The sequence below is a fragment of the Chamaea fasciata genome, unplaced genomic scaffold (assembly GCF_029207755.1).
Source record: "Chamaea fasciata isolate MVZ Bird 193981 ecotype frontalis unplaced genomic scaffold, bChaFas1.0.hap1 SCAF_9, whole genome shotgun sequence".
Classification (NCBI taxonomy): Eukaryota; Metazoa; Chordata; class Aves; order Passeriformes; family Sylviidae; genus Chamaea; species Chamaea fasciata.
This window is the reverse complement of record NW_027094094.1, coordinates 18,580,113-18,603,927: the sequence shown is the minus strand read 5'-3', so window position 1 is coordinate 18,603,927 and position 23,815 is coordinate 18,580,113. Positions and strand designations below refer to the sequence as shown.

Here is a 23,815-nt window from a genome sequence, read left to right as displayed (position 1 = left end):
CAGACAAGTCACCATGAAGACAGTCCAGATCTTGTTGTTCCTACCACCTGTGCACATGATTAATCCTCCATAGTTGGAATAAGGACGCCCATTGTTTTTGGACATCATACAGGCCTACCACCAAAAGCCAGTGCTCAGATCCCCTTTGACCAAGACAACCAGGAAGCCCGTAACAAATAAAGAAGGGTGGTGGGATACAAACTGAAGGGGAAAAAAAAGGTCAAAAGCTATATTGATCTGATCTCACAAGCAATTTTCAAGCAGTCTGTTTTCTTCCTGATTCCCACCCTCTGTCCAAACCAGCAGTGCTTTCAGGACAACACATTGCTCATTAAAAGCTAAGACACATTCAGCTTGACCGTTATGATGTGTAGCTGAGTCTCTCATAGTATTCCTTCCCAGTTTGGGCACTGATAAGAGAAAAATACTATCTCAGAACCCCAAACGTGAAATAAATTTTAGAATTTATTTGACTCCAAAGGAAATCATTTTGCTTAGTAGCTTTGTTAAGTGCATCAGAGGGGTGCAGGAGTGCGTAGAGAAGGCTGCATGCTTCAAATCACACATACTGTATTAGCAAGGTGACAGGCTAAATGAAGAGACAGAAACAGCACAAAGGCAGGGGAAAGCAGAACAGTCACCACTGCACATGGGAGGGTTAAAAAGGTAGGTGGTTCTCTGGTAAACCAACCTGCAGGTGTCCCCCGATGTGGACACAGGGGAGAGAGGGGGTAACTTTTCTGAGAGGGGGGAAGGGCAGTCAAGGTCACTGTCCTTCTCAACTGAACAGAGCGGTGCCCGCTGCTCTTTTGTTTTGAGTTTCACTGAGGTGCTGTCCTCAAAGACGTCATCATCTCCCATATCATCAGAGCAGAAGTCTGTGCTTTCCACCAGCATGCTGGAGGATTTGTCAGCTTGGAAGTGACTGGAATAGCTCTCCAGTTCATGAAATTTATGCAGGCTGCTGATGCTGGAGGTGTGTGAGAAGGAAAAAAGGTAACGCAACAGTTTTTTGCTCCTTGAGGAGTCATGTTCCAGCTTGTCCTCCAGCAGGGGGATATGTACAGCGCTGTGGTTCTCTGCTCCTCCCGATGCACTTGAGTAGTTGGAAAGGGAAGGGATATAGCAGTGCTTAGAATTGCTAAAAGAAAGAGGCCTGAGATTCAGCGGTTTCCTCTCTTTAAGATGAAATTTGTTAATCCTTAAACACTGCTCTTGATTCGGGGTCAGTTTGCCTTCTGAGCGTGTTCGTTCCACATAATCAAAGCACTCGCTGGTGCTCTGCGCCTTCTGGTCCACGTCATTGAGGGACTTGGAGAATTTCAGAGTGCGGGCGGGCTTTACATTCTTAGCAGACCTGAGTGCCTGGCCCCGATCCTGCCCATGGGAGTTTCTCTTTGCTGCGTGCAACGTGTCCTGACAGATTACTGTCACAGTGACCCCTTGTGTCAGAGGGCTCTGGCAGTGTGGATTTTTCAAGACAACAGCAGACTGCACTGGACTGTGATGACAACACTCAGAAAACACTGCACTGGAACTGCATGCAGAACAGTGGAATAAAAGCACAGAAAGTAAAAAAAACCAAAAAACCCCAATTAAAAAAGAGAACATGTATAATTAAAAGTGAAGAAATGAGAATTACAGCTAGTGTGGGAATGGCAAACATAGCAGAGCCAAACAGTCAGTAGGATTTAACAAAGCAGTGTTAGACAGCAGTCAAGTCAAACAAATGGGATGCTTCAAGTAGGAACCCCACATCACTTACTTCCCCATAAACATACTTTTTCAGTTTTGTTTTTCCTTAATCTGAACCTTGCCTGAGCCTCACTGTAGCCATGCAAATGGCACACTTTACCTGCAGATGTCCTGGTTGGATGGTGTAACAGAAGTCCGAGAGAAGCTATGAGGGGCAGAGACAGAGGTTGGACTTCCAGCCTGCAATGAAATTAAAGCAAACAAAAAAACCCCTCAAGTCAGGAGTCAGTATGCAGCGCAATCACCTTCAGGGTGAAACACAGCATATGGAGTCAGATACTCTACAGCAAATACTCAAGGGCTAGTTTTAAGAAAGTGACTTTACTATTAAATGCGAGAAAGGTCACATAGTCTCATCCCTGGAGGAGCAGTGATCAGAAGAGAAATGTTTTACCCCAAGGTCTAATGCAGACATCTCTAGAGTGGAACCTGCCAGCTGTCAAACATTGCACAGAACAATAGCTCAGGAAATGAGCAATGCTACAGTAATTAGAATAATTAAATGGAAGTGTGTGTATAAACTAGATGGACTTTAGCTATCATGTAACAGCTGATCCTTCCTCTAACAATAATGGTAAGATATTAGAGGCTTGGGGTTTTCTTCACAAAACAGAACCGTCAGTAATTCAGTAACTCAAACACACCCTGAGCACTTACATTCCTTATTAGCACACGCACGTGAGCACCGTCTGCCAACACAGACCATTCCCTGAAGTACTTTCTGTACTTTGTGAGGCCTTTCATCCTGCTCTTACTTGAACAGGATCTTCCATCTACCTGGAGAAGAGGTGAGGCAGCAGTCATATTTGTAAGTCACAACAAGAGCACAGTGAGAAATAGAGTAACCAATGAATTAAGAATTAGCTGAACGAACTTAAAAACATAAAGTGAAGTTCTCAGCATATTTAACAATTAATACACAAATCTAAAATCAATGTGTTAAGAATGAGCATTGTCTCAGCTGTGACTCCACTGGCTGTTATTAAAGACCTTTGCTGCTGCTGTATCCTTCATGTCACTTGGACAAACTTTTCAACTCTTTCTGGAAATTTTGGTGAAGAGGAAACCTGCATTAATAACCTCGTAATAGAGAAACCTGCATTAATAACCCTTAAACCTGTTTCACAGCTGCTGGACAGGCTGCACTGCTCACCCACTGCTGCAAAACACTGTTTGCGCTTCTGCGTTCAAACAAAGGTTTACAGCTCTTTTGATCTGCACAGCAAAGCCTGAAACCCAGGAAAGAACAATGCAATCAGCAGAACAACAGAAATGTCAATTCCATACTGGGCTGCACAGAAACCAGCACTGCCAGCAGAGACCCGGGTCAGGCAACTGCAGACAGCCAGACCAGGGAGACCTCAGGTGACAAAAGGTGTGCTGCCACAGAAGCACACTGTGCCTAGCCCTGTGCTTCAGCTTCAGACACCAGAGCTGCTCAGTCATCACTGCTTTGATCATGCTGCAACACACACTGTATCTGTCTTGGGACTCGTCAATTCTATACTTAATTTATTAAAAGCCCCTGTTGTATATTTAAACAGGGCTGCCACATGCTTTTATACTGTCATAGCAAAACCAAGGTTTCTTATCACACTTATATATACTCTTATTTCTTTGTGAGAGAACATACATACGCATGCTACTTTATAAATACAGATAAAACAATCACCTTCCTTGTCACAGAACTCATCATTTAAGGTTTTATTTCTCTAGCCAACAGCACTATAGACAGCAATGTATCTGCCCTCACATTAGGATACCTCAGATGCATAGACACTGAAAAAACAGGTATTCATTTACAGCTGGGTCTGCAGGAATCAAAGGCAAGACTTGGCCGAGACTCAGACACACACCTCTTAACCCTTAGTAAGACATTGTAACTTATTTCCCATCTTACCCAAAGCTAGGTACATGTAGAGAATAAAACCCAGTAGAATAACCTTGGGCCAGAAAGCAAACTGAACTATGTAATAACTGTGACAAAACAAATTAAACACAAAGATCAATTACTGGCTTTATTCTGGAAACTACAATTCTTTACATTTTACATCACTTCCACATGCTAATGATAGAGGATTCTGATCATGCAGTGATGTGAATTCAGGTAGTTGTTGGAAATTTGCTCTTTGATGCTTAACCTCTCCTAAAAGCAGGTAAACCTGACTTCATATCCTGTCTTTTATAAGGGTTTGTGCAGTAACTTTCTTTTTAATTCGAAGTCTGACAATTTAATGAAAGATATGACACTAATTTACTTATAAACTATTTCACTCTGCAAATGAAAATAAATAAAACTTAAATAAAAAATAGCTTAAAAGACATATTAAGCTATCTTCTTAAAACAAAATTTTAAACCAGTAAAACAGCATGTTGCGTTCTGCCATGGTGACACAGCTATATATTGTTGGAAACGAAGTCACAAATCAATTAATAAATCTGTCTCAGGTTTTATGTTATGAGCAAATCACAGAAGCTAACCTGCTAAGAATGAATCCAATCTCTCAGCTGCTTCAGTTTAGCAATGAACTCATCTAAAAAAGGACAGCGGAATATATGATGTGACAGTCTAATAGCAGATAAACTAGAATCAATGATCCAAAATTTCCCTTGCAAAACCATGTTACAGGCTTCTTGATCCAATTGTCTGGTACCAAGAGTGTTAAAAGTCTTGCCACTTGGGAAATCAAAAGGCTGGGACAAAAAAAGAAATTGTGGAATTTAATTTGCATTGCGAGCTTAGTATTCTGTTTCTATATGCCAGTATTATTCAGGGTGGCTTGCAGAAACTCAGCATCTGAGGCACATTTCCTTTCCCCCCCATCTTTCTGCTTCAGTATAAAAGGTACTTTTCTCTGTTTTCATACAAGATGAAAGTGAAACTAAAATATGAACAGAAATTAACACACTTGGATAGGCACCACAAAAAGGAACAACAAATCACTGGAGGAAGTTATGTCTCACCCTTGGTTCAAAGGAATGCAAGCTGTGGCTACCACCAAAAGCCATGGTTCAAGGAGCCTCCAGTCACTCAGTCTGCCCCTCCTTTCATCCCATGTTTTTGCTCATGAAACTTTACAGAGCTGCTCTGCAACTCAGAGTGGGATAGTGACGTGAGGTAAAACGAACCACTGCTTTAATGCCAGTCACTTCCCTAGGAAAATCAGACAGTGACAGCAATGAGTCTCTAACAGTGCAGCAAAACTTCCTGACAAGAGCGCAGTAAAATGCAAGCTGCTGCCAAAAGCCTAAGTACCAAGTTCTGCCGAATCTAGAAGCAGGGTTACACATCGCTGCTGCTGGCCAGGTCACCCAGCTCACCTGGGTCTACTGACTCAGACACAGCAGCTTTCAGGCAGACAGGTGCCACAGAAAAGAATACAGGCAGCCTTGGGACAGAACAGGGCAAAGAAGAGGCAATGATGGGTGAATGAAACAGGCAGATCCAGCTATCTTGGAGCTCTGATGCTGCTCCCACACAGAGCTCAGCCCTGATGAGGTTGGGAAAATAAGCAGTCAAAGCCTCCACTCTAGATTCTGAAACACACCACCCTTACTGCCCCAGCAGCAGCTTCCCAGGTAGCAGCACCTTTGGCTATTTATGATGGCAACAGCAGCAGTAGGTTTTAGAGCACTCCTTCTCAAAGGAGGTTTCTGCCACGTTCATATGTGACATATAGCCTAAGCCTTGACAGCCTGAATTTGACCCTTCTTAACCCCATAAACACTTGCTGAAACTCTGTGGACTGTCATGCCCTTTGCACAGAGGAACATCACCTCCAGTGAGGAGCCTTGGAGCCATGTGCTTGTAAGTTACTCTGTACAGCCCGAGTGGTTCCCTAAAATAGCTCAGTACTAAAGGTCAATAGGTAGTTAATTGTGCATATTGACATTCCCATCTAACGCAATTCACTGAGGCCACAGCACGGCCTCCTGCACCGGTATTCAGACAATCACGGCAATTTTGAAGGTAACAGTTCCTGGGGTTCCTACAGTTCTCTGGAGGGTTGCCAGCAGGAACATACGCATTTTTTATATGCATATATGCAGGTGTCCATGCATATATACACATATATGTTCTCATTCTGCCTCCACATGAACAGTGTTATCTACTGATGAGAGAACTCAGCCTTTTCTTATTACATACTTTTGATCGTATGCTACACACCAAAACCCAAAAAACTCCACTCTGCCTAAGAAAATAAAGGCATCTTTGAAGTGAGCCACAGTGAACACGCCAATGGCGTGGGTATATTTCAAGATAACCTACTTATCTGAGATCACACTTCTGAGTATAGTTGCTGTTGTCCCACTCCGGGCTGCACGTCAGTAATAGCAATTACATCTCATTTTAAAGAACAGGGCCTGCCACATTGTAAAAACTTTATTAAATTATTCATTAAAGGTAAAAAATTAGAAACAACTCTTGTAGAATTTTTCAACTTATCAGAAGTCTAAAGGAAACAAAGAAAGCTTTTTCTTCCACACACACAAACTTTGTTATTTCTACGTGCCACATGATTAGGAACAATACTGTGACCCTACTGCTTGCGCTACAAAAACATCTAGAAGTCTCAGCTAAGGATCTAGAACTAACATACTAAGAACTCTCCACATTTAATAATAGAACACAACTTTTTTGTGCAGACAAAGAGTGAAAAGAACCTCAATTTTAAAGAAGCTCAATTTTAAGTCTTTTATCAGGAGGAACTTCAGAACAAGGAGCTTCAGGCAAATACAAATTTAGCACTAGAGCAAGGAGCGAAACACTCCACAACTCAAATTTCAACCTGGCATTTTGATTACGGGCTTGCCTTTATTTTATGTGCTCCTGAGTACTTTCAGCAAGTACTGTATTCCATGTACGTGCTAGCTGATGGCTCTTGCTAAAGTGCACTGCAGTTGAATGGGCTCTGAAGCTCACCAGTAGAGCAGATGTGGTTGTGTCATTTCACAGGTGCCAAAGGAGGCCTCCGGCAGTGCCAACACGCCAAGGCAGCAGGGCAGTGAGGCCAAACCCTACAAACCTGACACCTGAGACAGGCAGAACAGGTCACCTATGGACAGACTGGGGGATGTGATGGGCAGACAGCCCTGCTGACAGGCTGCTTTTGAAAGCTTTTATATCAACATGGCAGGATCAACCATCAGCAACTTTTGATCTTCTCCAGTAAGTTCTCCCTACCAGATTCATGCCATAGTGTCTTCCAGTGCATATTAAAATCAAGTGTCTTTAGAGAGGGATAAGATAAATTTTTAAAGTGGAGAGTGGTTAAAAAACCGTAGGGGAGATATGGGAAAGAGGCATCTGAAAATTTCAGGATGATCAACTCCACCATGTAATTTTGGCAACAATTTGATAGGAACCAGCAGTCAGTTGCTGGAAGAACTTTCTTCCATACTTTATATAATGTATATGACTATAATTAAAAACATGTCTAGCGACTAGAAGCAAAGCTGAAGTCAGCTTTCCCTTACTATTTCTAAAGAAATTGAAAGGAGGATTCTGTCAGGAACTTTCTCTAGAGATTCCAGAGCTAAAGATACTAGGGAAAGGAGGCTATCTAAGCCTTCAAAATCTGCCCAAGAATTATACAACCTGCCTATAACACAGGATTAATGTTGACTGAACCCAGGAACAACTGCACAGGTTCTGCAGGGAGAAGAAGAAAAAAACTATATATGGCTTTTTGTCTTTAAAAATCTTCCTCAAAATACCTTGAATGGACTGAGCCAACAAAAGAGGAAAGGAAACCCCTGCAGCTTTCTCCTTAATGGGGTGCCCTCACACCTATGTGAAGAAAGAATCCAGCCCCAGGAGAGGGAATCTATCACAGCATCGGGAGACTATCACATTCCTTACAAACATGACTGCACTGTGCTCCAGCACGAGATTACTTGCTGTTGTACTTGGGGAAGGAGTATACTTTCATCTTCACACTATACAATTTTTCATGTCTTTTCCTTTCCCCAGTAACTCACTAGAAGGTTTTGGGGTTTTTTTAAATCAATTTGTGTTACCCTACCCCCAGGCTCAGGTACCTGAACAGAACACCTCTGAGAAACAGTTCTTTTCAGTAAGCCTTGGTCATCTGATAGACAACAGGATAGCTAAGCTCTGCAACTGAAAAACCTGGACTACTTTTCTACAGACAAATGCTCACTGAATCCATTAAAGCTTGAGGCAACAGTGGACGTGTGTATTCATATGCTTTTCTAAATCTGTTCCAAGCTGATGAACAGCCTAAATGGATTTTAAATTTCATAGCAAGCTTAGGCTACCACTTTGTGTCTGCACTGGCTGCTATTCAGCCTAAGAATAATCTAATACTTTACAGTGCACTTCTGCTTGAAAGATAGAACTATACAGAATTTCAGAAAAGACAAAGCATTTACATTTTTAAAGGAGCTCACTTTTGATTCCTTTACTGTGATCCCAGTATTAGCATTTTCAAAGTTTATCCCTTGGAGGGCCATGAAAATAAGACTACAAAGTGCTTCCCCTTTACATTAGAATCAACCCTCCAAAGCAATCAGATGACAAGAACAGCACACAGATGACCTGAAGGTATTTCCAGACATTACATCATCAGTTTCAGGATATATCAGACACTTTAAAGGTAAACAATACCACTAATTTGAGAATAACTGTTTAGAGACCAGCTTTGTAAGTGACCTCATTTCCTCTGCTAGTAAGCACAATTCCTTTATCTATAAACTGAGGGCATGAATTAGCACTACTGTGAAAATCCCTCTTTTAGCTGTTCCCAGTGACTAGCTGTGTTTTAGGGTCAACTTCTTCTATATTTAGAGGATGAAGCTTCTATGAAGTTTAGTTACTTCTCTGTGGGGCTTGTATGATGAAGGCACTTCACAGCAATCAGTGACTGCTTGGAAAAAATGCTGGCTTAGGGTAAACAGCTGAGATGTGGATCTGGGCTGTATTTCCTCATGCCAACTGGAGTAGTTTCAATCAGCATCAGTGCTGTTTATGTGTCTGAACAGGGCAAGTGGGGAAAAATGGGCTGTGTTCAAGTCCCATGACCAAATCAATTAATTCTGCCTTCAATTTTTTTTTTCATTTCAAAACAAATATAAAAGATTTCAGAAATTTAAATGTTTCACATATAGCTGATTTAAAAGGAATGTTTGAAATACATATAGCAAAAAAGCAAAGAAGGGCCTGGAGGAATGCCACATCCCCCACTGTGGAACATACTGCACACAGCCTCGTGACACCATATGAAGATCCTCCTACATCTTATTCCCTGCTCCTTTTCCTGCTCTTTCTGGCCTCCATCCCTAGCCAAGTATTCAGGTGATTGCTTTTTCTTGGCTTGGCCACATGTACTAGCATCTCTTCTGCCTCTCTTAGCATCTGCCTCTTGGAGAACTGCCTTTTTGCCCCTTTCTCCCGGGGGACAGCTCCACCTGGCCCCGACACTGGGTGTCTATATTCAGAGAGGTCCTGCTACCTCTACCAGCTGATTACATTTTCAGTAGCACCATCTGTCTGCCTCTCTTCCCTGATCACTTTTAGCCCATGAGCATTGCTTTCCTTGGTCACAGTAAGTAACACAGCATCCTCTCTTGGCTAAAGGCTGAGTTCTGACTCAATCCTTTCCACTCAAATTGCACTGTGCAACTGAGAGCAGTGGAAAGATACACAGCAATAATCACAGCGGGTTTGTAATGACATATCAGCACCAGTAAGGCTTTGAATCAAGTGTCAGTGCCAAGAATTTGTAGCAGATTTGCTATGTTGCTGTGCTGTAAGCTAGATTTGGGTGGAAAAACAATGGCTGAGTCAGTTGCAGAAAGCATGACCATTATTTTTGTACACACATACACACACTTCAACACATCTGGAAATGCAGCATGTAATTGATTTAACCCCATTTTGGTTAAAAAGTCCTGTTTAAATGGTGTAGGATCAACAGGTTCTGTGGATTTCAGAAAGGGCTGTACAGACAGCCAAGCATTTCCATACTTATTCCTTTACATGTATCCAATCTGACTTACTGGCCAGGTTGCTATGGTATTCCGAACAATAAAAAAAAAGGCACTTTCCTATTAAAACTCACAACTAAAGAAAAATTTTCCAAGTACTTAAGCTTCCATGCAGCACTCCACTACTACAATCTTTCCTGATTTGTCACTTGAAATTGCTTGCAACAGCCAACACACCTGTCAACCACAAAATAATTGTTGCAGTTTAGCACTGAACTGCCCAGATGCACAAGGCAGCATTCATTCATGTAGCCAAATCAAGGGCTGATTTCACTGATGGGACTTTCACTCTCTGCCCTTGTTTGAACTTATCTCCAGAATGGAGAAGGTGCACAGAATGGATCAGACAGAGGTGACACAGAAGCAGTAAGAACATCAACACCTCTGGGAAGCTCACTTCGCAATCAAAAAGTCTCCTCCATTAACCTGGCAAGACTGACTTTTGATCTCCTTGAGAACTTCAGCTTTTGCAACACACAGCAGTCATGTTGAACGTTTCAGCATTTCAAGATGAATGTAAATATTGATGTCTCACTTGCCAGCGCTCCCAGGGAGAGCTTTGCCAGAGTGCAAGATCCTTCCCACGGCACTGCCACACTATCAGTTCTTGATGAATTAAGAATGAAACGCGCAGATTCATATGAGTACCAAAGGGCTGCTGCCAAAAGGTCTGTGGTGATTTGAGACACTGAGAAAAGTACAATGATACTTAATGGCAAAACTATTATCTCTGCTGAACAAAACCTGAAAATCCAATTAAGGATCCCTAAGAAGGTAAGAACCAGGGTAAAAAGAATCAAGCATAGTCCCATTTTAGAAAAACCCACATGAGAATTTATACTCACACAATTTCAAAACCCCTTATATGAAGGTACGTTTTCTGATGCCAAATGCAAAATGATCTCTTACTAATCCATGATAACACCTACAGCTTGGTCAATACCTTTGCATTGGGCATTTGCCCCGTTCATTGTTTAGGACACCAAGTAATCCTGTCTTTCAGCTCCAAAGTGAAAGTTGTCTGTGCCCATATAAACCAAATATAACGGTTTCTTTATTATATCTATATGGTTTATTTATACGGTTAATATATAGGCTGTCTCCTCTGCTGGAGACAGTCATGAACAGTTCCCTAGATCCAGAAGTACTCACAATACTTATTATGTTGCAGCCATAATGACTCAGTCTTTCATTAAAAGTAACTACAAGCAGCCACTTAAACTGTGGCAACAAAGAGTTGAAGCTTATGCACCCCACAAAAAGTACTGTTCACCCAGCACAGCCTTGCTTGCAGGAAGGCTTTAAGCATTTGTACTTGTGCAAGCAAAACGTTGTCAGACTTACAGCTAATAAAAATTTTTATTTGCAACGCAGAAGTAGGGAATGTATTGCAATAATTATCTGGGACAGAAGATACCTTTTTCCTAATGGCATAACAAAGCAATTATGCTTTGGATGTGCCCACTGGTTATGCTGAAGAGTGACTACAATGGGTGGAGCATCATGCTTGCCTTAAATGACCAGGGTCTGTAAAATCCAACATTTAAAAATACTTACATAGTCATGTCCTGATAACAAGCTCATGGCACTTAAAAATAATTCGGTGTTGAAGTAACTGTAGAATACCATTTAACCTCATATCCTACACATATTATGGGATGCACAGCTATACATATCTTACACAGCTTGATCTTATAAAACCTACTTGAGTGATGTTTTTGGAGCCACTTTCCCTCCAAGATAAGATCTCAGGCATCTGTCATCTATCTTGCTCCTATCAAGCTAAGGAGGCTGACAGTGTGAAAGAGAAAACCTACCGTAGCTTCCATTTCATTTGACCTGTAAAGAGAGTCTGCAAAACACCAGAGTTCTAATGTTTCAGGAGTGACTATCAATGACAGGCATAAAAAACATTTTCTACTGGTCACATCATCACATGTATCACCCAATTTTGAAATGAAAGAAATCCCAGTATCCCCAAGTTTACCAAAGACCGAGTTACATCGAGTAACATACCTTTGAGATGTTACTAGAGCGGCTCATGGAATGCCCCAAAGCCTTCTCATTCTGAAAGAGGAAGAACAGGATCACTGCACCAACAAGTCACAGTTATGAAAATATTTAAAAGTTTGCATTAGAAACCAAATTTCATGGAGAAAGTCTTACAAGCTGGGGCTTTTAAGGATGTTGTTTCTATTGACATCAGCCTGATTTACAATAATCACTGAATTGCTTTGTTTGTTTAACAAGATCTTACCTTGCAGAAAATCACAGAGGCAACACATGTACAAACTGACAACTACTAGAACACTTATTTATTTTCTCTGAGGGTAGTGTAAAGCCCTTTACTCAGATGGCATCTATTTTGGAAAGGATACTTCTCAGTATCATGAAGACGTGCTTCATCTACATTTAAAGGCAAACATCCAATCACTAAAGCTGAAAGCTCTTGCTTAATGAAAAACAAAAATATGATAGTGATGTCTGGAAACAATTGTGAATAACCACATGCACGTCATTTCAGGATACAGGGCAGAATTACTGAGGAACTTCCTTTTAATACAGAACTTGGAATTAAACTGGAAATACCATACAAGATGGAAATGTGGAAGCCGCAATTCTCAAAAATGAAATTAATGATGATTGTACTTTTATTAGTTAGTACTTTTTCCTGTGGGCTCTATGCTACATAAGGGCTTCTAGAAATGCATCTTTTTGCTTGGGATTTTAGGAAACAAACTCTTTCACATTTATTCCTGAAGAGAATTTAACCTAACAGAGACACTTTGAATAACAGCACACTCTTCTAGCCTTCTGGGCAGTGACTGATTAGACAGAAATTGAGATCAGAAGTCTTACATCTATAACAAATGGGCACATGAAAAATTCCCCATCAGTCAACTATTGTTAGTACTAGATCAGCACACGGGTCTTAGACCTCCTGCCTAGGGTTTGCTACAATTCAAGTGACCCTTCAATGACTAAAGCACACATGAAGTCAGCCTGGCTGGCTGAGCATTCAGATGCTACACCCATACTGTTGACTCTGCGCTCCCAGATACTTCTTCCTACAGTGCATTCTCCACAGCGACTTCAAAGCTTTTTGAAGAGAAAATCCAAGGCGTAAAACTTTAGTATGTGCTTACAAAAGCAGGGTGCCCCTTCCTTACACCATCAGCCGCCCCTCAACACAGTCCTAGCCACTGTGTCAGTTGACAGATAAAAATTGTATTTCCTCCATTAAAAACATGAGGAAGCAAGTACAGTGTTCTGAAATTTCCTGTAGGAATCCAAGTGTGTAGAAGAGCGTAAAATAGTATTTCCAAAGAAAAGGGAAGAAGTGGTTAGGGAACACCACATGCTAGTTTTGACGACGGCCAAAATAAAAATCAGCAAGTATCAGAACGCCAGGTTTGTACACTGCAAGGCTGAGCTTGATTTTTGAGATGACTATGAGCTTTTGTTACACAGGTAACAGTATTCCTGGAACAGAAACAAACACACAAAGACCCTCAAAAATATGGACATAATGCTTATGCAATGACGAATATTGGACAGGACTACTGCCAGAACCTGTATGGCTAAGAACTGGTTCCAATCATAATGGAGAGCCCAGCTGATTTCATCAAAGGCAGTGTAACCATAGCAACAGGGCAAAAAAAAAAAAAGTTCATTGAAGCTACAGGAGACAGGAGGAGGAAAAAGGGGCAGGAACATGTTCTCAAGCTAAGACGAAAAGAGACCAACACAGGCTGGCAAGCACAAAGACTTGCCACTGCATATGTGTGAGGTGAGGGGGAAGCAGGCTGTGCTTGGTCTTCTAGGGATGCGTGGGAGGCAAACAGAGGAAGGCTACATTAGACAAGGGAGAGTGAAACCCTTGGGTGAGAAGTCTCCCTGAAGGAAGACAGGTGACAGTCTCAAATCCAGCCCAAGGTGTCAAAGACAAGGATGAGATGAAACAGAGCAGAGGTTTCTTCGTGTTAATTCAATGCCCCCCAAAAAACTCCTGTCTAGCTGAAGAAGATGCTTGCAAGGGAGCATAACTGAACTTACACAGGCACCTGTGTTGAAAACAATGTGCTAAAATTCAATAAGCCTGACAGGCTGGAAGACAAGACCTGTATTTGCACAACACAGTAGATGATGTAGAGTAAACAGTCTTTTAGCTGCAGCCACAGAAACTTGTCTCTGCCTCTGCTCCCAGAACTGATTTTATCTAATAGATGCCAGGAGCCTCCAAGAGACAGATGCACATTTCATCTTCATTCATCTACTGTTAGAAACATACCTATCAGATGTTTCAATCAGCAGATGACTACAAACGATTGGTATTGTTATTGAAACAGTGACCATTTTAAAACAAAAGATCAGTCTTGAAAAGTACTCCCTTAAGGGCTACAGAGTGCATGCACACATATATTTAGGAATCTGTGATATTCCTAACAGACTCCTAAGCACCTAAGTGCTTTTTAACATCTCTGTTTCTTAGCCATACAAATCGGGTACATCCATAACATCAACAGGAAATTCACTACAGTAGATTTTAATAGCAGGCACAATTAATGAGGAAAAGAAACATTAAACAGATAAAAATTATTTAAAAGGTAAACAAACACATCTCACTTTCTACTCCATATCCACCACCAGTACATTAAACTTGAAATCTTTTAGAATTATTCACAAATTAACACATACATGGGAGTGGCAAGGCTAAGCTTTCATGGTACTATCACTCTCAACAAATAAAAACCTTCAGAGACTTTTTCTAGTACGCTCCCACTGCACAGTAAAACATGTTCTGGTTGGTAATCACAGCTCCAAACAAGCTCTCCTTCCCTTATGCAAAAGCATTAGGCTTTGCATGAAAGATCAATCCAAAAGCAACATCTGCAAGCAAGGACACTACAATTATCACCATTTAGAGTAAGTGTCACTCTCCTTTAGCAATTCAGTCTTTCTGTACAGAATAATGGGAATATTGCCTTTCGAAGTCATCCTCCTCAACTAGAACCACCTGGCAGGTGTTTAAAAAACAAACAAACCCCATCCAGATAGGAAAAAATTACCAAGTGCAACTTGTCACTTCTCCTGAGCCATTCATTCTCCTGGCAGTTGCCGCTCTGAAGTCCACAGCGGCTAGTGTGGCTCTAGAAAAATGACTGAAAACCAGAAAAATTGCTACCCGGTCCTCCAGACGCACTTGCTTGCAATTGCCAGAATCCTCCTCACAGTTTTTCTTCCTTTTTCTACCTTCCCCTTGAATTTGCTCCCAACTGTGAGTGACAGAGCTGCCTTCTTGCTTGAGCAGTTGCTTCAACTCACATCTGCCTTTCTTCAGGGCTCTGCACCTTGCCTTCTCCGTCTTGCCTGGCTTGTTTTTGCTTCTGCCACCATTCCTCGGTTGCACGACATCTCTCAAGGCCTTTTCAGTTCAGATATCTAGAAGATGATAACTCCCTTCTGTCCTTCCTTTTACCTCAGTCTTTCATATACTCAGCAATTCAAGTTATTTTACCCTTGCTTCCCTACCCCAATGTATCCATTTTCCACTAAGAACAACAGCTACATAACTCACTTAGCCAAATCCAAAATTCCTGTGAACCCAAATACATCAGCTCCTACCACGAGAGCCAGAGCAGCTATAGCTGCTCCTGTCCACTTAAATCACCACTGTACCAAACTGACCTTTCTCCAAACTTAGCTGTAGACCTACTGCAGCATCAGCAAGCAGGCACCCTAAAGAAATTCAACTTAAATATCTTGGCCAGATGAAAGGTAAAAAATATATCAGTAAAATAATTTGGAGTATTTCCAACACTCTGGTTTCCAGTCATTAAGGCAGGTAAATAGAAAACGACAGAGGAATCAGTTTCATAGCTTGTGCAACTGCCTTCTGGTTACACCTGTGACTACACACCTAAATCCGGTCCTAAGAATGATTAAGGCTAAACCCATCTTTATCTCTGTTCACAGACCTGCAGAAGAAATTGCAAGCCAGATCCCAGTGAGTTAGTAAGATGATTTTATTCTCTTTCTATCTGGGAAAGAAGGACAGAGGCTACCAGACAATGGTACTGCTTTGTGTCCTCAAGACACCAATGGCTAGGTGTAAACCTAGCACAGGCCTGCTTCATGAAGTCTTAATTCTTCAACACACCAGTGACCTGCTAGGGCACTACATTCCCCATTTTGCAGTACAATTTCTGTGTTTTATTATCTTACATGGGTTAAGAGCTTCATCTGAAGATAGGTGTTCTCCATCTAAAACACCAATAACAAAAAGCAGCAACTTTATTTTGAGGATGGTGTTACTGCAGTGCCACAGACAGAGATCCCTAAAAGGCAAGTACTAATGTCTCAGCCCAAAAGAGACACAAAAACAAATCAGGTCGCACTGGCTAGAGCACTGCCAACTTGTGGTTTTCTATGTGGACTCCGAAAGGCATTTTAATTTCATTTTGTGCACTACAATTGCATTTTACAATGACAGATTAAGCATGAGATTGATATCAAGCAAAATCACTTACTGTTATCAACAATTCATGTCAATGAATTTTAACAAAGACTTCTGGGTAACTGGTTGCTTTTCTTAATAAAAAACCTTGAAGAAGAGAATGAGTAAGTAACAACTGCTCCGATTCACACAGCAATTCTCATTCTTAGATCTGATGAGAGTTAGAGAATGGAACACAGAATGGCACTACTTGAAATGGTGAGGTGCTGAAGTACTGTGTAGCTGATCCATGCAGGGCAAAGCAGCAAACCAGAAGTGAAACTCCAGTCTTCCGTTGAGTCCTACAACTTGAGCATGAATGCATCACTGTTCTACAAACATGCAGTTGTACACACCCAGGTACTGTTTCAGGTTTCATGACTGTGTCAAATTTCCAGACAACTTCTTCCAAGAATTCCTGCAAATCTTGCTCTGTAACCCTATACCTGAACAATATATATTAAAAAGAACATATGCTTTTAGTCTGGGGAGAGGAATTGCTGCTACTGATATTGGCAAGTGCACATAATTGTCTGTAGTAGATAGAATGAGAGGAAAGAAATGGGAGAACACTTTACAATTATTTCTTTCATCTGTCAAAAACAATGGATTGTTAAGTTACAAAAGCTTTGTCAGCACTAGATCTCGTCACTGACAGAACTTGACATTTAATTACTTCAGTAAGAAATGGTACTTTGCATCTTATCATCTGAATATGACCTTTATTTCTTTGGCAGTCACCAGGTCATTGTGGAAGAGCAGTAACCATCATCAGGTTCATCAATGATTTTTGTACACAGCTAGAAGAGTAGTGAAATTAAAAATAATGCCATAATGCACTTAGTCAAGAAAACATTAATGGCATCTATGCTTTGCATCTCTGCTCTTGTGGAGTATTAACTTGAAAATACTTGTGCAGTGTTTACTTGACACTTGAAAGCAAAAGGGTGAGGGAAATCACATTTCTCTTTTTTTGCCTTTCTGGAGACACAGTGTAAATAGGAAACAGAAATCCAAATCATGCCCCTCACATCTAGGCCAGTATCTTCTGTTACTGGATAATCCCACTGGATTCCCAGACACCAGCAATCCATGACTAAGTGCAGAAAACCAATGCAAGATTTCAGATCTATCACAGGGGAAAATATAGAGCAAGTTCACTGTGGATAACTCAGAGAGCTCACTAACTTGTTTATTCATATTCACATTAATCCACTTCACATAGTGGGAGACAAATTCAGAAAAACAACCTGAAGGCAAAAGATAAGCGTGAAAATGAAACACAGGAGAATTAACAAGCTTTATTCCAGGCACTGAACTTACAGCTGGTGCCTGAAAACATCAGCAACAGATATAAAATCATGAGATCATATGGCTTTAACAGAAAAGACTGGCCAACAAAAGGAAGAGACAACAGAGCAAATGGCTTCAATGGCAAAGTACAAGAAACTTAGGAATTCAAAGAATAGGCTATGCCCTTTGGGGGCTTCGGGAGGCAAGTCAAGGAGGCTAGCAGATCACAAACAAGGAATTGAACTGAGAAGAAATTCAAAGAACAAGGCAAACACAGCAGAATGTTGAAGTTAAATAAGAATATCTTGCCCATGCCTGCACCCCAGTGTGGACAGAAACACCATGCATTCCATCTCCTGTCTGCCTTAGGAGCAGCTCTCAGAGCTTCCATGGATGTGTCCAATACAATGCAAACTTGCCAGGCACACGGGTAACAGACATGGTTACTTGTTGTGTACTGCTCTGTGCCTGGCTTTGCCAGTTTGGTCCTAAGACTAGAGAGATACAATGCTTGAATTCTTTCTTGACTCCAGCCAGACGGTAGATAAGGTGAGAATAGCATCCTCTTCAAAAAGGCCCTTTTCTCCATGGCTATGTTCAACATACCATTTTTCTGGGTTTTGCATTGCTTTGCTTTACTACCAAAGATTCTGCGAAGTGGTTCCTATCATGGGTAACATGCATCTTCGGCTACTTCAAAAGAGACACCTGACCTCCATCTTCCTTCTTTAACCATCTGAGCTAGAAGATGATATATATTTTCCTCTTGATGACCAAAGGCTGCATAACTTGGAAATGCAAATTTTTACTTCTGTACAAGACCATCAGTCTGGTACATTTCACTAAAATCTTATCAGTTTGCATACTTTTTACATGCACATGCCATGTGCCCAATTTCAAACAAAGAAAGTAGACTACAAAGTTTGGCACCCAACACGTTTTACCGATGTTCTTATCCTGCTGTTGCCAGACAACCTGCCTAAAATCAATGCATGACTTTATGTGATGCAACACAAAAAATGAATCCTTCCCTCAGGGAAAAAATCATACGAACTACAAAAGACATGATCCAAAAATAAATACCTTTCTTGATAATGGAAGCAGTACACATTAAGCTTACAGTAAAAATGCCATTTCAAACAATTTTGTGTATTTAACAGCAGAAAGAAGGAGACAGGCACTGAGGAAGTCTGCAATTATAAACACATTAAAAGGAATAACATTCTATCTTTCACAAAGTAATTGCATTTAATGCAACTGCTGGAATTCTCATGGCACACTAAACATGTCAATATGCCAAATCAATTGACTATTTTAAACATTCACAGATTAAAACCCTCTAGGCAACTGGTAACTTGGAATTTCTCAAGCTGCCAGCAGATGTTGGAAGCTCTCAGAAGAGCTGGCCTTTCCCAGTGTCTGCAGGGCCCTGCAGGTGCAGTGCTTGCTGTGAACCCCGAAACACGGCACAATCAGGCCATGTTTGGTACCTGCTCTTTGGGCAGGGTGGCAGCTGAAACTTGGGCCTGACACACGGGCCCAGATCACTGCCTCTGCTCATCTAACCTGGTCCACAAAGCTGCTTTTATCTTCATACCACCAAAGTATAATGCTAAAACAGTGAATCACCAATTAATCTCCTAGCCAAGGTTACAAAGGCCTCCTGAATCTAAAACCAGATTCAGAACAACACTAGAAAACTGTCTACTGCCCAAAGAAAGCCTGATACTTCAAGTAGTTTCTATATTGCTCAAGGATTTGACCTTCTTTTCATCTCTTTACATCTTAATGTAACATGATTCCTTATTAACCTGTTTCTGACTGCTTGGATCATAAGGGCAAACAATGTTCCCCAGAGAAATTAGAGAAATCACTTCCCAAATGATGCTGGGAAAGTGCTCAGGGTATTTTTGTTAACATTTAACATGATATGGCTAAAAGCACATGACAAAAGAACTCTTGAAAGAGCACTTGTAGATATTATATCTATTTAGCAATACCTAATCCGTACAGACCAGCTTGCTTTGTCCTGAAATTTTACCTTCACATTTTTATTAGTGCAGTCAGCAAAATATTCTGCCTGAAGCATTTCAAACTCAGTTTTGAATGATCACAGAAATTTAGGTAAATGATCAACTAAGGCCGATAGATGCCATTAAACTTAATGAACCAAACACTGGGTAGAGCAAGATCCTTGTAAGACTTTAAATTGTGATGTTCTGGAGGGTTTCTATCACATTACATTTCTAACAGCATTTGTTTGTAAGTTCAGAGAACTCACTAAGAATGGTGTCTAAGAAAAGCAACAAATTCAGCCATCTCTGAAGAAAACACTGCTCTGGGAAAAAGAAAAAATCACACCTAAGGAAAAAGGCACTTTTCAGTTAAAAGATAGAGCATTTAAACTGCAGAATGAGAATCTTTTAATGCATAAATAAAAATAAAGATTTTTATTAAATGACTCTTCAGAGTTCCACACTAATTATCCAGGAAATTCCAAACATGTTGACTGACTCCATACTTCAAAAAAATTAAAAAACATGCATGTATGAATGCCCACATTTACATACTTTTAAGCTTTTTTAATTAAAAAAATCCCACTCCCCTGCTCCGTCTGGAAAAAACCCTACAAAACTAGAGAAAGCACACATACAGCCAACTACCTTCCCTTTCCCCAAAACTCACACCCTGACACCAGAAACAAAGGCAAAAATTCTTGAGATGTATCAGGCTACCCTAACCTGTAACCCAAGAGCATTTTACATCATTTTGTCAAGGAAGCACAGTTGGTCTCACACAGGGCCTCACCTGATGCTATGGGATGCCAACTCAACTAGTGTGAGTCCAGAGTGGGCTACCTAAAAAACAAGGGAGAAGACCAGTCCTGGGCACAGCATCATTCACGGGCACCCACTGGTGTTCTGCACTGTTTGGTGCTGTGAATGTTTAAAATTACTGCATTACTACAGAACCAGTGCGTGGCAAGAACCTGGTAAGGCAGCACTTGGAAACACCTGGCTACATCCCCAGCCTCCTATGCCACTGTTAACCACACCCTCTCACAGCCTGGCTCAGCAGGACATTTTCTGCAATTGCGAATTTCAGGGCTTCCTGCAAAAATTCAGAGCTGAAGAAGCCAAGGTATGATATCCCCTGCTTTGACACGTCTGTCTGTCAGGACCATTCCTTTTGCTCACAGTTGTGTGCAAACAACAGTGACACAAGATGGCCATTTCTCACTGACAAAGAAATTCTGTGATTTGCACAGTGCTAGAGGCTGAAAAAGCACACAGGATTTAACACACTCTAAATGTACCTCTTGGCCATCTGGGCACACTGCTGGCTCAAAGACTCTGACTGAGCCGCTACCAACACTCTGACCAGAAGAAAAGTATTTCAGTAGCTACAAGTAGTAGTAGGTAGTTTTAAAAACACTAATTTACCTTAAGGCATGAGAAACAGAGATGAAAAAATTGCGCTAAGAGTCAGCTAGAAAAACGTGTTTGCCTTTGCACATGGAAATCTACATTTACTACACATTCAGCTGGGAGAAGCAAAAGAACATCTACATCTTAAAGAATCCCTGTGCAGGAAGGGACAGCTGTGCAACACTGAAGCCAGTGAAGCTGTGTTGGCTAAATTAAGCAGAAATTACCCACCACAGCACGGCCATCAACCTAGAGGCCAACACACAGTAAAAGGAAAAGAAAAAAAGATTTTTTTTGAGCAGGTGGTGTGAATACAGAGTATGTACATGTAGCTGAAAAGGGGATGCTCCAAGTGGGCAGCCTCAAAACCTAAAAGACAGCAGAAGACTGTCTGAGGCAACTGGAGAGAAGACTTACAAATCCTACCAGCTGAAAAGAAGCCTTCCAGGAGAGGACTGCTCTTCACCCATTTGGGAAGCTCACTGTCTAATACGGAAGGCTGAGTGAGCCGAATACCAGCAGCTGCGTAAGAACTAAATTTACCACCACAGTCCTAGGAACGCCTGCATTTTCTGCTAAAATAAAACCACTGGGCCATTAGCCTATTGAAACAGAAGCTTTTCCACTTAACTGAAGACATTTACTCATTCTCTTTCTGTAACTCTCATGCTCCAGTTCCAGTGAAACCCTGCTCGGTCTCTGAGTTTTTTATGGAAACACACATGCATCACTTCTAAAGTACTGATATTATGCAAGCAGTATTAAGCAATTCACTTCTTTGGGTTGCTCTGCCTCACTCATTTATTCCTATGAAACAGAAAATAAAGTGCAGCTGTGGAGCATGCTGGCTGACCTACTGGGGACAGTGCTGCATTCCTGCGCTGACACAGCATTTTGTAAAGTTTACTTCCCAAGGGGAAAGGGTTATAAATAAGTCTCATATTCATATTACATCTCCTGCTCTTTATTTATCTAAAGATTTGAGTAAGGACTTTTTTTTTGTCACAGGAAATTGCATCAAAGTTATTAGGAAAAGTGTATTAACTTATACAATTTGACTTTCATCAAATTGCCTTTGAATTGACCCCCACCAAAGCTAGATTTTAAAAACCCAGTTTCCATCTTTTCTATGTTCACTGCTCTACACATTCATTACCTGCAGAAATCACACTGACTATCTGTCAAATCTGCGGCTGGTTTAGAAAACAATACATATTATTAAAATATGTAATTTTATATTTTTTGAAGTAACTTTTAAAACGTCACAACAAACCACTAAATAATTAAAGGCATTTTCTTACACTTGCTGCAAACACATATAATCATACCTTTAAGGGGGGTTGTTTTTTCTTAGCTTTCACACCTGTAATCGAGCGAAAAGCTGAAACAATGAAAGAGGGGCTTCAGCACTCGTACTAGAATCCAGCAGAGAAGATTCCCTTGGGGGTAGGATCCTCAGTTTGCAGGCTTTTTTACCTGGAGCATTGCACCAACCACATGCTTACTGATCCTTTTACAACAAAGTTCTGATTCAGAACTGAAACTTCTCAGTCCACACATCTCCTGCCCCAAACCGATCTCTGATTCCTCTTAGCTTTAAAAATACAAAAAAAAAAGAAAAAAATTACCCCTGAACTTCAGTACCATACTTCCAGTTTGAAATTACTGCTCAAGTATCTTCCTGGAGATCGAAGAAAAGTAACTACTGCTTTGGAAATCCATTTTTCTTAAAAGCCAAATCCCAGGCAAGCAATATCTGCTTATCTGGACACTACTAAATGTCAAAATTCTCCCTTAGATTTTAGTTTTAAGGGGGCCCTTCAGAAGGCATCCAGCAAGAAAAAGAAAATGCAAAGCATTCTCTAAAGGACAAAACAGATGATTTGGCACGACAAGCACTGTGGGAAAAGGCGGGAGCACAGGGGGAAGGATTAGATGCTGCTGAGCTGCATCTTGCAAGTGCAGGCAGTGAGAATTATCAGACAGTACCACAGGATAAGGATGCAACCTCCACGAACAACTGGACTGTGCTCTGAAACACAGAGACTTAAATGTACAAAGACTCAAACCAGAACATTGTGGCCCACATTCAGACTCCTCTAAATTTAAAATTCACGGGCTTTGTGTTTCAATACAGTTACCAAACATGAGTGAGATTGATCTGAATTTGCAAGGAAAAGCTAGGGGTTAGATTTGTTTATCATCTTTTGCATTTTAACTCTTTGTTTCCCTTTCACCATTCCTTACACATACGTGCTTTGCTTTGAGGAAGTCACAAATGTCACTGTGTTTTCACAGGCATCCAGGAGGAAATTCATAGATGAGATTAAATGATTCCTTAGGTCAGGCAAGACCTGAGACTGGTTAGCAGGGATTCCTGCAACAAAACAAGCATCATGAAAAATGGGAACCAACCCAAAGGAAAATGCACTTAAAACAGATCAAAAGATAACAGTTCACCCTACAGTTATGACAGTTTCCTATTATCCTTACAGTTCAATCTTTAATAATCCTCCAAAAAGGGAGATAGAGATATTTAAGTATCAGGTCTGGAAAAAGTCTTTGGACATACTCCTTGTAGGCTTCCTTTGTTTAATGTGTGGAAGTGAAGAAAACATCTCGTCTCCAGTGAAAAGTCGCTGGGACAAACCTCTTCCAGTCACTTAAAACTCCAAGCTTTAGAATCCCAAAATAGTGAAACAGGCAGTCTCAATCTGCAGCTAAGAACAAAGTAGCATAACAGAGAGTAAATAACAAAAGCAAGAGTTCAAAGGAACAAGTGGCCAATTTTCTAAACAGACACTCAGAAAAGGTGATACTTTTCTTGAAAGAT

At 40.9% G+C, this 23,815-nt stretch overlaps 1 protein-coding gene across 6 annotated transcripts in view; it reads right to left on the bottom strand.

Moving 5' to 3' along the window:
• Positions 1-23,815, bottom strand: part of MARCHF8 (membrane associated ring-CH-type finger 8) — an 88,230-nt gene that overhangs the window by 12,658 nt on the left and 51,757 nt on the right. For 5 of the 6 annotated variants that reach the window (XM_066191289.1, XM_066191292.1, XM_066191290.1 and 2 more), the window contains 3 exons: positions 11,782-11,832; positions 1,856-1,935; positions 692-1,537 (listed from right to left, as the gene is read on the bottom strand). In XM_066191289.1, the coding sequence (XP_066047386.1) occupies positions 692-1,537; positions 1,856-1,935; positions 11,782-11,832 (977 nt within the window). The remainder of the gene's footprint in view (positions 1-691; positions 1,538-1,855; positions 1,936-11,781; positions 11,833-23,815) is intronic. The other variant, XM_066191294.1, reaches the window with a different exon arrangement.